Raw genomic sequence first — 12,726 nt, forward strand, 5'->3', positions numbered from 1 at the left:
TTTATTGTTTATACATAATGAACGTTTATTAATGAACGTTTATAACTTACATTACATATACATGATGGAAATTGAATTTCCATTTGTCGATAACGGAAATTCGGAATTTCCATTATGTTGATGATGGAAGAGCTTTATCTCTATTACGTCAAGTTGACGAAACCTCATTTTTTCCTTTGGACACGTTCTCGCTTTCTGCATTAATTCGCAGCCATAAATAACGTAGTTAAAAACGATGTGGTTAGTCAGAATTTTAAAGTAACTATCGATCCAACGATAGTGACGTATGCGTGGAACTGAGTTGTCTTCGCATCGATTTGTATAATCGATTAGCAGGAAGGATTTAATTCATCGTCGTGCAAACCTCAGCAAAACTTTTGCATTATTATTTGCAACTTGAAAGCGTGTATTCGGACGGCCGAAATTTTCCCGAAATATCCTTTCCACGAGATATATAATGAGATAATACAAAACGAAAATTGTGCGGAAAAAACAAGAGCGCAAGGCGAAAGCGTCTCGAAATGAAAAGTACCGACCGGCCTGCTTTGAGAATCGCATCAATTGTATTCCAAAAGTCCATTCTGCAAGACCTTTCGGTTTTTCTTTCGCGAGAGAAATCGCGTCCACGATTAGAAAGCCAGATCGAATTTGCACAGATACATATTTAGCATCATCAAGACTGACATAAATCATCCGAGGCGAACACCAGTCGCGGCGAGGTAAGGTAGTGATCATGCCAAACAGGATCAATGGTTGCTCATTGTTAATATTTATTAGACAGATACATTCTTGCCTCTTCTTGCATTGAGTATCGTATACAGCGTATAGTTTGGCGTGCAATCGGTTATCGTCGGAGCGGGTCTCTCGTCGCGCGGCGCGGTTGTGTTACTTGACGTTCTCGTACATATTTATACGTGTATGCGGAGGAAGATTCGCAGCGCGATTCGAGAGAGCTGCTGCGGACTAAACGGAAATTCGCGACAACGGCCTAAAACACGGTTTTGCCTGGACGTTTGCTATTCTACGCTTCGTTTCGCGATGGATCTGCCGAATCGACGACCGACGATCCTTCAGGACAATCTCACTCCGCCGGATCCGGGGCACTCTCCTTTGCTCTTCACGGTCAGTTCTGCAATGCGAGAGTATGATTAGCGATCAGTAACATCAATGTAAAGTCAATGTAAAGTGCTTATCCGTTAGACGCAGGTCTGAATTATCACGGCAATTCTATCTGTCTATCTCCGATTCTATCCCCGCTTTACTCACTTGTTCCCATCTCGCAGTTGTGAACGTCCAGAGCGCACTGCGTGCCGAAGGTCCTCGGCTTGAAATTGGCGTCCGCGGGATCGTGAGCGCAGACAGGATCGTAAAAGTCGCCGCATTCCCTAGCGCAGTCCTTCTTACTCTTCTTCGCCTCCTTGGCAGCCTTGATGGCATCCTTTACGTCCTTCGACGCGGTCGCTGCTTCTTTGATCTCCTTGGGCTCCTTTATTTCCTTCATGGTGGTCGCCTTCGCGTCGTCAGGGAGAGCGTAACCTTCTTCGCAAAATGTGAACATGCTGAGGAACGCCATCGCTGGGGAAGGTTCAAAGAACAATATAGGAGATTAGAGATGGTTCAATCTCTCGACTCGTAATATTCAAGACACAAAGTGGAAAAATAAAAGTGCGTTAAAATTTCTCTTCTCCCGAAACAACGGGAGAGAAGATCGCGCTCCGTCTTCAGCTGCAACATTGTTTGCGCGGAACACTAGAGCTGCCGATAATTCTCTAACGATCGTAACATCACAATCGTCCCTGATCGTAGATTGGTATCGAGTAATTTCGAGCAGTCGACGTAATTTTCGTAAGCTTACGCGTGTCGCTGCGGTTCTACGAGAGAGAGAGAGAGAGAGAGAGAGAGAGAGAGAGAGAGAGAATGGTATTACGTAAATCCATTGAAGGTGGCTTAGAGTACCTCGTTAGGAAGCTGTTGCGCGGCCTTAATACGCGTCTCTATTGGATGATTGCAGCTTTGTTGAAATCAAAGTTTATTCCGAATCGAGATCGGCACCCGACGATTGCGACGCTTCTTCACTCAAGGCCACTTACGCCCACGCCCATTTCAAGATACTTCTCTCGATTTTTAACCGGTCTGATTTTTCCTTCGCCATTTTGGAAGTAAATGACGTTTTTGCGTAGATGATCGTAAACGATCGTAAACGATGATTCTCGCTTATCGCTAAATTATCGCAAGTAATTAACTTTGAAAAAAAGCTCGTGCGATTCTGTGACGTGATATCAGCCGAGATCGAGGCAAACTCTAAATCGACGCAATCGATTCACGAAGAATGCGAATTATTCCCGTAATGACACCGAGGCACTTTGTAATCTTTCGAAATTTTTATGACTCAAGCGTACAACTGATTAGAAATTCTTGATTAAGAATCTTTTCTTTGGTAAACTCTAAGGAGAATCGTGCGAAAGCAAAATGACACGTTAATCGGCTAATAAATTGCAGATACTAAATGATATTCTATTACGCGCGCGACGTGCTTGTAATTATTTTTCTAATTGTGTATGCTTTAAACTACACGTACACGTGCGTATCAATAATTATAATCAGAAATTTATACTTTTTTCAAAATTATCTCGCACGATGTCTTTTTACCGTTCTCATTTTTGGACGCACACAAATATAGAGGCGGCTGAACTCAACAATCAATCAACGAAAAGTACAAATTTTCCGAGCCAATCGGTAATTTCGTCAAGCTTTTAGCTGCTTATATAAACGAATTCGATTGAATTGAAAAAAAAAAAGAGGGGCTATAAATAATAATCGTTCTGTAGAGCGTGTAAGACCGGTTGATGAAACGAAAGCGCATAAAAACACGAAGAAATAGAAAACGGGCCGATTGTCGCGTTATTAAATCTCGAACAATCGCCGATGCAGAGTTTTCGTACCTACTATAATTGCCACCTCCATTGTTCCGACTGATCGTTGGCGCGTATGAAAGTCAGCTTCAATTTCCAGGCACGGTGAATGGAGAGCCGTCAACAGAGGACTGACATATTGTATCACCATGCTACGTTTATAACCGAGCGTAGCGATAAAATTCATCCCCACCTGCAGGGAACTTGTACAACGCATTACGTCCGTATCATGTGCGTCGGGTTAATTATGCTAAATATAGCGCGCAATTTCTATGGGGTCCACGCGTCTCATTGAAGCAGTCGTGCTTCGTTTCGAACGAAGCTAACTGGATGAATCGATAATCGCCAACGAATTAATCAGGTAGCTTTCGATTGTCACCGACAAGAACGCTCGTCGAAACGGAGCGACACTGCGAGCGATCGCATTTTGTCGAAATCAAGTGATGACGCGTATACTTGAAAAACTACGCAGAAAATTAAGGATAACCCGGACAGACTCTTCGGCGTTTCTTTACTCCCGATTAGAAGATGACACGTCCGCGAGTCTCCAAGCGAGTCGAAAGCGTCTCGAAATGAAAATGAATACTGACCGGCCTGCCCGCGTGTCCTGATCCTGTTGTCTTCAAATTCGTCCGGGTTTGTCCTTAATTTTCCGCGTAGTTTTTCAAGTATACGCGTCATCACTTGATTTCGGCAAAATGCGATCGCTCGCAGCGTCGTTCCGTTTCGACGAGCGTTCTTGTCGGTGACAATCGAAAGTTACCTGATTAATTCGTTTCGGCGATTATCGATTCATCCAGTTAGCTTCGTTCGAAACGAAGCACGACTGCTTTGATCGCATGAATCGCATCAATTGTATCCCGAATCTATTCTGTAAGACCTTTCGGTTTCCTCTCACAAGAGAATTCGCATGCACGATTAGAAAGCCAGATCGAATTTGCATACATATTTGCAGATACATATTGTTTTGTCCGAACCACAAGGTTCGTGGCAGTGTCCATTGTCCGCGAATCTTGGGCATCTGGTATCAGTTTTGACAACTGAAGGATGATTGTCTGGACGACGGAAAATCGTCAAGAAAAACAACAACAACAGCTGAGAGAGTCACGAGTCTTCGTCGCGAGTTGACGTGACATAAAACGCTATTCTTCATTATTATTAGAGGAGAAAATTCGTTAATAAATGAGAGTCTGTACATATTTAAAGTGAAGAAAAGTTCTTTCTTTTCTTAAAAAGTCTTGCCCAAATTCATTTCGCGAACGCGAAACGGTACGCGTGAGACGGTCGCATGTTAGTACAATATTTAGCATCAAGACTGACATAAAACATTCAAACATCAGTTGTGTCGCGGCGAGGTAGGTAGTGATCATGACAAACAGGATCAAAATGGTTGCTCATTGTTAATATTTATTAGAGAGATACATTCTTGTCGCTTCTTACATTGAGTATCGTATACAGCGTATACGATACTCAATGCAAGAGAGTCTCAATGCAAGTTTGACGTGCAATCAGTTATCGTCGGAGCTCTCGTCGTGCGGCGTTGTGTTACTTGATGTTCTCGTATATATTTACAGTCATGGACGGAAGAATCATGAGAGAAGCTTAACGTAACTCATCGACAACGTCATTGAAACAACTACAATTAAACATATCTTCAAGAACTGTGAGACGAAGATTAAAAGAGGTGGGTTTGAAGAGTTGTGTAAGTAGACGTAAACCATAATTAATAAAGTGCATAAAAAGAAACGTTTAGATTTTGCAAAAAAAGATATGTAAATAAGCCATTATCATTTTGAAAACGAATAATATGGAGCAATGAAAGTAAATTTGAATTATTGAATAAGAAAAGAAAGCACAGCATATGGAGGAAACCGAATGAAGCTCTAAAGAAGCAATATGTTGTAACAACAGTCAAGTGTGGAAAAGGTGCAATAATGATGTTACTGATAAATATATTGACATTTTAAATGAAAACTTAGAAGAATCAATTCTAAAAATGGATCTCGATAAGAAATGAATGTTTCAGCAAGACAACGATCCGAAGCACACAGTAAAAAACGAAACAATTTTTCCAGAATTATAAAATAGAAATTTTTCAATGGCCTCCACAAAGTCCGGACCTTAACCCAATCGAAAATTTATGGAGTTCCATTAGAGAAAAACGCAATAGCGCGTCGAGGGAACTGCAATGGACTAAACGGAAATTCGCGACAATGGTTTAAAACCCGGCGTAGGATAACAAATGTCCAGACAAAACACGATTTTGCTTGGACATTTGCTAGTCTACGCTTCGCTTCACGATGGATTGGCCGGCCGACACTCGTTCAGAACATTCCGCCGGATCCGGGACACTCTCCTTTGTTCTTCACGGTCAGTTCTGCGATGTGAGAATATGATTAGCGATCAGTAACGCAATCAATGTAGTTGTGTTTATCAAGGCTTTCGTTAGACGCAGGTCTGAATTATCACGGTAATTCTATATCTGCCTATCTCCGATTCTATCTCCGCTTTACTTACTTGTTTCTATCTTGCAGTTGAGAACGTCCAGAGTGCGCTGCGTGCCGAAGGTCTTTAGCTTGAAATTAGCATCCGCGGGATCGTGAACGCAAGCGAGATCGTCCCCGCATTTCCTAGTGCAGTCCTTCTTATTCTTCTTCGCCTTCTTGGCAGCCTTGACGGCACCCTTTACGTTCTTCGACGCGATCGCTGCTTTTTTAATTTCCTTAGGCTTCTTTGTTTCCTTCATGGTCGCTTTCGTGTCATCAGGGAAAACGTATCCCTCTTCGCAAAACGTGAATATGCTGAGGAACGCCATCGCTGGGAAAGGTTCAAAGAACAGTACAGGAGATTTAAGCTGGTTCAACCTCTCTCTCTCTCTCTCTCTCTCTCTCTCTCTCTCTCTCTCTCTCGACTTGTAAATATTCAAGACACAGGATGGAAAAATAAAAATGCGATAAAATTTCTCTTCTCCCGAAACAACGGGGGAAAAGATCGCACTTCATCTTCAGCTGCAACATTGTTTGCGCGGAACGTAACAGCCGATAATTCTCTAACGATCGTGACATCACAATCGTCTCTGATCGCAGATTGGCATCGAGTAATTTCGTGCAGTCGATATAATTTTCGAAAGCTTTCGCGTGTCGCTAGACTCCACGAGAGAGAACGGTAACTTTACGTTTATTACGTAAATCCATTGAAGGTGGCTTAGTACCTCGTTAGAACGCTGCGCGGCCTTAATATGCGTCTCTATTAGATGATTGCAGCTTTATTGAAATCAAGGTTTATTCCGAATCAAGATCGGCACGCTCCCGACGATTGCGACGCTTCTTCACTCAAGGCCACTTACGCCCATGCCCATTTTAAGATACTTCCCTCGATTCTTAGCCGGTCAAATTTTTCCTTCGTCATTTCGGGAGTAAATGACGTTTTTGCGTAGATGGTCGCAAATGATAATTCTCGCTTAGATTATCTCAAGTAATTAATTTAAAGTAATTAATTACTTGAGAGTAGTAATTAATTTAAAAAAGAAGCTCATGCGACTCCGTGATATCAGCCGAGATCGATCAGCATCGATCTGAATCAATGCAATCAATCCACGAAGGATGCGAATTATTCCCGTAATGATACCGAGGCTTTGTAATCTTTCGAAACTTTTTATGACTGAAGCGTATAATTGATTAGAAATTCTTGATTAAAAATCTTTTCTTAGGTGGAAAGCAAAATGACACGTTAATCGACTAATAAATTGTAGATACCAAATGATATTCTTACGCGCGATATTATTACGCGCGCGACATGCTTGTAATTACTTTTCTAATTGCGTATGCTTTAAACTACATGCATACGTGCGTATCAATAATTATAATCAGAAATTTATACTTTTTTCAAAATTATCTCGCACCATGTTTTACCGTTCTCACTTTTGGACACGCACAAATGTAGAGACAGCTGAACTCAACAATCAGTCGACGAAAGTACAAATTTTCCGAGCCAAGTCGGCAATTTCATCAAGCTTTTAGTTGCTTATACGAACGAATTCGATGATTGAAAAAAGGAGGAATTATAAATAATAATCATTTTGTAGAGCGTGCGAGACCAATTGATGATTGAAAACGAAAGCATAAAAGCACAAAAACATGGAAAGCGGACCGATTGTCGCGTTATTAAACCTCGAACAATCGCCGATGCGCAGAGTTTTCGCACCTATTATAATTTCCACCTGCATTGTTCTGATCGATCGTTGGCGCGTATGAAAGTCAACTTCAATTTCCACTGTGAATGGACAACCGTCAACAGAGGACTGACATATCATATCACTATGGTACCTTTATAACTGAGCGTAGCGATAAAATTCATCCCCACCTGCGAGGAACTCTCATGTGCGTCGAATCGATAATGTTGATTATTACGCCATTTCTATAGGGTTTACGCGTCTTCGAATCGAAGCAATCGTGCTTCGTTTCGCACCGCTAGCTGGATGAACCTGTAGCGGCGACGCGCAGCGTGATGTAGCGGCGATGCGCAACGCGATAGCAACAACGCGCGTTTGAAATGCCGAGATGCCGATTTTAAATCGATTTAATTGACGATCGATCGGAGCCTAAAAGATCGATTTCAAATCGATTTTCTGGGACTGAAGCGATTCAAGAATCGATCTGTAAATTCTGAAAATCGCCAACACGATTTTACCAGTTTCTACTAATAATATAGTTTTATTTTTATTCTTTTTAGTTGTAATATTTGGACTCACTTAATGGCTGCACGATGCACATTACGTTGCCTTTAGGCAACGATGTCCCATGAGCGAAAATTTTCAGTGGAACGGAACGCGCGAATCAATCACAGCCACTCTATATAATAGTATATATTATATATATATATATATATATATATATATATATATACATACATATATATATATGTATATGCATATAATAGTAAACGTGATTTCTTATTTAATAACGTTTAAAAACTCTTGATTGATGCTTAATCAAACTAATTAAATTCCTAGCATAAAGATTCAAAGATCTTTTTCTGTCTTGTTGTGGCCGCACACGACACAACCAAAAGAGTATCATCTGTTTAATTTCTTTAATTCATATTAAACTTTATATAAATTACACGAGGTCTACTTTAGAGTGTAGAAATTTGATAGATAGTATACTTTAATGAATGGTTCACTTTACATGCATACCGATTCAGATCGATTTTCTGAAATCAACTTTTTACAAACCGATTTTTTAAAGATCGATTTTTTTCTTCGTGATTCGAATCGATCGTTAGATCGATCTGTTTGAAAAAAAAAATCGGCATCCCTAAGTTTGAAAATCACGACGGCAGCAAGCGGCGTAAGGCAATCGAACGCGTATGCGGTAGTCAGTTTTTCTTCGATTTCCACAAAAGATAAAAGGAGCGTGAACAAAGCAGTCGAGAGTGAGAGTCGCGGTCGAGCCGAAGCTGTACAAGCGTCTAAGCGTACATAAATTTTGTAAAACCGAACACTCTAAATATATTATATTTTACATTGACATTCGCACTTCCAATCGTTCCGCACTAACAACACGCACTCGCCATAAACCGATAATCGTCGACGAATTAATCAAGTGGCTTTCGATTGTCACCGATAAAAACGCTCGTCGAAACGGAGCGACGTCGCAAACGGTCGCATTTTGTCGTAATCAGGCTACGCGTATATACTTGAAAAACTACGCGAAAAATTAAGGATAAACCCGTGGTCTGTTCTTCTTAGCTGCACTGCTGAACTAGTGCAATAAGTTAGAGTAAGACAGCTATATTTCTTTTCGCTCTAACTTATTGCACCAGTTCAGCAGTGCAGCTAAAATGAACAGATCCTCGGACAGATTTGAAGGCAACAGGATCAGGACACGCGCAGGCTTTTCGGTGTTTCTTTACTCCCGATTAGGAGATGACACATCCGTGACTCCAAATCACGCTCGTTAGGAGAAACATAATAAACAAACATTGCGTGTGCGACATCCTGTTGGAGCCAGCAGGAAATGAGGAAATGACCAAAAATTTATTTATTTTCCAGCTCGCTCGCGCGCACTTTGCTAATACGTAACGACGGCCGAATAATCAGACGCGTATCCGCAAGAAGAGATTCATCGCTGTAATCTATACTCTAATCGGGACATCTCGGATGACTCGGATGATAATCGCGAGATGCATCCGGCACAGCTTCGCTATCGCAGCTTTTCCTAAAGTATTTCTCACGTTCGAGAGAGACACTCTCTTGATTCGGCCTCTCCTCGAGCGCGCACAATCAGAATTTGAAGCCAAATGGATGAATAATAAAATGTATTAATGAAGTTAATTATCATGAAATTTAATAAATAAATAATTATAGGCCGAGAGAGAGAGAGAGAGAGAGAGAGAGAGAGAGAGAGAGAGAGAGAGACGAGAGAGACGAGATGAGGACGGCGACGACGAGAATGGAACCCGACGACAACGACAGCGACAAGTTTCTCACTGCTCTTTTCTCTTCGCGAGCCGCCTCTCTTCTTCCACGTAGCTCTTGAATAAATTCAAGTAGTCGTCCCAAGATTCGCGGAACGTAAAAGCTTCAGCGACGCGGCAGCCGGGTGTCGTGCATTTCTGCGTCGATGTCGAGCTGGAAGCGGCGTCGTTAAGCGCCTCGTATTTCTCGACGGAGCTCCGTATGATGGATTCGAGATCGTTCAGTGTTTCCGAGGTGGCGTAAGCTGAAAAGCACAGAACATCGTTATTGAAAAGCAACGGCGGGCGGCTAGAGAAAAGCAACCAAACATTTCCGCCCTCGCACAGCGTATTTTTGCAAAAACCTGACCGCAACAGCTCGCAATAACCGTCAAAGCGACAACTTCGAAGATGAAGAACTCACGCGACGACAAGCCTCGCTCTTCATCGTCCTCGTGCTTGTTGCCCTTCTTCTTGATGATCTCCAGCTTGGGTATGAAGAGCAGCAGGCAAATCGCCGCGATGAATTTCACAATCATCTTGAAGATTACCAGCTTCAGTATGATCTTCGCGATAGTGAAGGCGTTCAGTTTCAAGGCAATCGGCCAGCCCAGGTCGAAGGTCGGCAAGATGGAGATATGAGACACATCCGGCAGCGCGTAAGGTGCCCCGTATACCGGAGACGGCGGCGAGGAGTGTATGGAAGCGCCGTAAGCTGCAAACACGAAGCGAGGAAGTGACGAAACCGAGCGATCGGGCAGCACCGGGAGATCTCGACAAAGCCGAAGAAGTTCTCGCCGAGGACATTCGCGAGGGAGTCCACGAGGAAGCTCCTCACCTTGTTGTGGCGGCGGGTACGAATTCTCGGGCGGGCCGTACGAGCTCTGCGGGTAGAACGAGGAGCTCGGTGGGTTGTGCGGTGGACCGTAGTGATCGTTCGACTCCAGCATCGACGGCCTGAAGGACTGCGGGTAGGCATTAATGGCGGACGAAGGGACGCCCATGGTGCCGTAGGCGACTTGCGAGCCCTTGGACGGGTACGCGGACTCGGACGGGCCGTAGGCCGGGTCCGGTTTGTAAACGGGCCCCGGCACGTATTCCCTTCTATTCGCCTTCGTCTTCGAGTCCACCCGTGCGACAGCTTCTCGCGGGTCACCGCGAGAGTGTCTTAGTGCCTCGAGATAACTGTCCTTCTTCCAGACAGCCTTCGAGCCTGTCGTGCTCGTCCAGTGACGGCTATCAGGGACGAGTGAAGACCATCGAGGACTCTTGGCCGCGGGTTTCTGGACGAAGTTCCCACTGAGTCCGTCGGCAAACACCTGGTCGACGACTGTGGAGGTCACGAGCGGATCGGTCCTCGTCGTCGCGACGTCGTTGGAGTCGTTGGTGAGGAACGCCGCGTTGGTCGGCGACGACGATGGGCCGAGCATGAGCTCCTTTCCCAGGGTTATCGACGCCTCCGACTCTCGGGCCTCTATCTTCAGGGTGGACGCGTCCGGTGTGCTCTGATGGTTCAAAGGCACCCCTTCGTGGCTGGAGACCAAAGCGAAGCAGATGAGGAGGAGGGTCTTCAGGATCCAGCCGAGCCGGTGTTCTCGAGCTTGGTAATGGGACGTCATCTTGATCTGCGGGAAGAGCAGACGCGAAGGGGACGTGTTACATCAGCAATTCCGTCGGATTTCAGAAGGCGCGCGAGTTGTTGCAAGGTGTTGGGAAACGCGAACTCTCCGGCAGCCCATGAATGGCATCTTGACGAAAGTGTATTATTTCAATTAAAGAAAAAGAAAAAGAGGAACACAAGAGACGGACGAGTAGCACGCTCGAGTGGCACGATGCGAGGCGCCTTCTGGATGAGTGCGGAAGGTCCCTCTTGAATACGAAATGCGAGCAACCGCCTGCGCATACTAAACGAGTAGCGGGCATCGCTCCCTTTTAGCGGTTTATCGGTCATCTCGACTGCGACCCTAATTCGTGGGTGTAAAGCAGCTTGCAGTGATTCGTAATTTTGCGGCGAATCCTCGCGATAAAATGGCTTCACTTCACGTCGACATTATTTGTTTCTACCTCTCTGGTTATTATTCGACAAATCGTCAGCAACGTTTTTTCTACATGAGACAACAGTACTGATGTGAAACTGATAAGTGAAAGGTAATAACGATTTTCTCTCAAGCTTCCGGCTTTGCGAACAGACGAAAAAATTACGATTAACGCAACCCCTCCCCCGCCCCCCTTTGGTAAATACCTCCATATCTCGATTCATTCTTCTCAAGAAAATGAGTTCCCACTTCTCGACACAGCCAACAGCGCGGGTGCGATGCTTCGAGCGATGCCGATTCTTCCGGCTTCTCTTCGCGGAGGGCTCAAGTTTGTCATCCAAGGACTCGATCTCGGAAATCTCTGCTCCATAAATGTGTTCACCCGCGGATCGTCACCCTCGCGCACTGATCGACGACGGCACAAAAATCCGTTCGCCCGTTCAAGTTCGTTCTAGCGAATGACGAACTCACGAAATGCTCGTCATTCTCTTGGCAGACGTTCACCTCGATCAACGTTCGTGAATAAAAAATCGTCGCCTTCGCTTCGTCCATATATATGCTGTGCGCATCCGGAAGGGGCACGAGAATCGCGTTATTGGGTTACTATTACAGCGTGCCTCTTCGACATTGCCTTCTCAATCGTCAGACAATGACATGACACGTCGCCGTCATGTGCCAAAATTTTTGGGAACGGAAAGCTTTAAGGGATCGAGTCCAAGAGGATTCGTGAAACTTTGCATCATAACGCAGAAATAACTGAGCGGTTATATTCTTGTTGCCATCATATTTTGTGCTTTTCGCAATTTATTAGTATATAATTTAATATTACCAATATTGGATTATTAATATAATTAATATTAAACTTTAATACTGTGTGTTTAAATGGCTCGTTTAAGTAGAAAAGCAGCATTGTGATACATATTATTCATGAGAAATTAATTCGGCGCTATTTGTTGTCTCGCCGTTGTACATTTACCGTACAGCTTCATTGTTAAAACTTTAATCACGTTTCAATCGTTTTAAACCGATGAAATCGCTTTTAGCGAATGACATCCATCCAAAACATTCGCCGAAGGTACGCCTCGCGCGTTCAACGAAGATATATCTTCGCATCTGCATATTTGCATCGTAAAATTGTTGAGAGCATTTATTGCAAAGGCTCGGAGGGGCGTGGGCCCATTATTATGTGCCGAACGATGCATCCGATAACGGTGTCACTATCCTTCGGGCCTCCTACAATTCTTTGATCCAGCACACTTTTGTGGCACACTTTTAACCACATTAGCGACATTCTTTCAGCGATTCTATTATCTTCCGGGGAA

The 12,726-nt window shown here is 43.9% G+C and overlaps 3 protein-coding genes across 3 annotated transcripts; all 3 read right to left on the reverse strand.

The window, feature by feature from the left end:
* Window positions 1-748: 748 nt before the first annotated feature.
* Window positions 749-3,087, reverse strand: LOC112588553 (uncharacterized). The gene is made up of 3 exons (XM_025299048.1): window positions 2,943-3,087; window positions 1,267-1,575; window positions 749-1,129 (listed from the first exon to the last, which is right to left on the reverse strand). The coding sequence occupies exons 1-3, from the start codon at window positions 3,061-3,063 to the stop codon at window positions 1,071-1,073; spliced, it is 489 nt and encodes a 162-aa protein (XP_025154833.1). The 5' UTR covers window positions 3,064-3,087; the 3' UTR covers window positions 749-1,070.
* Window positions 3,088-3,661: 574 nt separating this feature from the next.
* On the reverse strand, window positions 3,662-7,470 carry LOC105192702 (uncharacterized). Its single transcript, XM_011157002.3, has 3 exons — window positions 7,116-7,470; window positions 5,430-5,729; window positions 3,662-5,289 (listed from the first exon to the last, which is right to left on the reverse strand). The coding sequence occupies exons 1-3, from the start codon at window positions 7,222-7,224 to the stop codon at window positions 5,237-5,239; spliced, it is 462 nt and encodes a 153-aa protein (XP_011155304.2). The 5' UTR covers window positions 7,225-7,470; the 3' UTR covers window positions 3,662-5,236.
* A 1,865-nt stretch (window positions 7,471-9,335) lies between these two features.
* Window positions 9,336-12,710, reverse strand: LOC105192647 (uncharacterized). Its single transcript, XM_011156920.3, has 4 exons — window positions 11,611-12,710; window positions 10,207-10,993; window positions 9,793-10,083; window positions 9,336-9,634 (listed from the first exon to the last, which is right to left on the reverse strand). The coding sequence occupies exons 1-4, from the start codon at window positions 11,626-11,628 to the stop codon at window positions 9,399-9,401; spliced, it is 1,332 nt and encodes a 443-aa protein (XP_011155222.1). The 5' UTR covers window positions 11,629-12,710; the 3' UTR covers window positions 9,336-9,398.
* Window positions 12,711-12,726: the final 16 nt, after the last annotated feature.

Source organism: Harpegnathos saltator, unplaced genomic scaffold (assembly GCF_003227715.2).
Source record: "Harpegnathos saltator strain DR-91 unplaced genomic scaffold, Hsal_v8.6 scaffold0, whole genome shotgun sequence".
In the NCBI taxonomy this organism is placed as follows: Eukaryota; Metazoa; Arthropoda; class Insecta; order Hymenoptera; family Formicidae; genus Harpegnathos; species Harpegnathos saltator.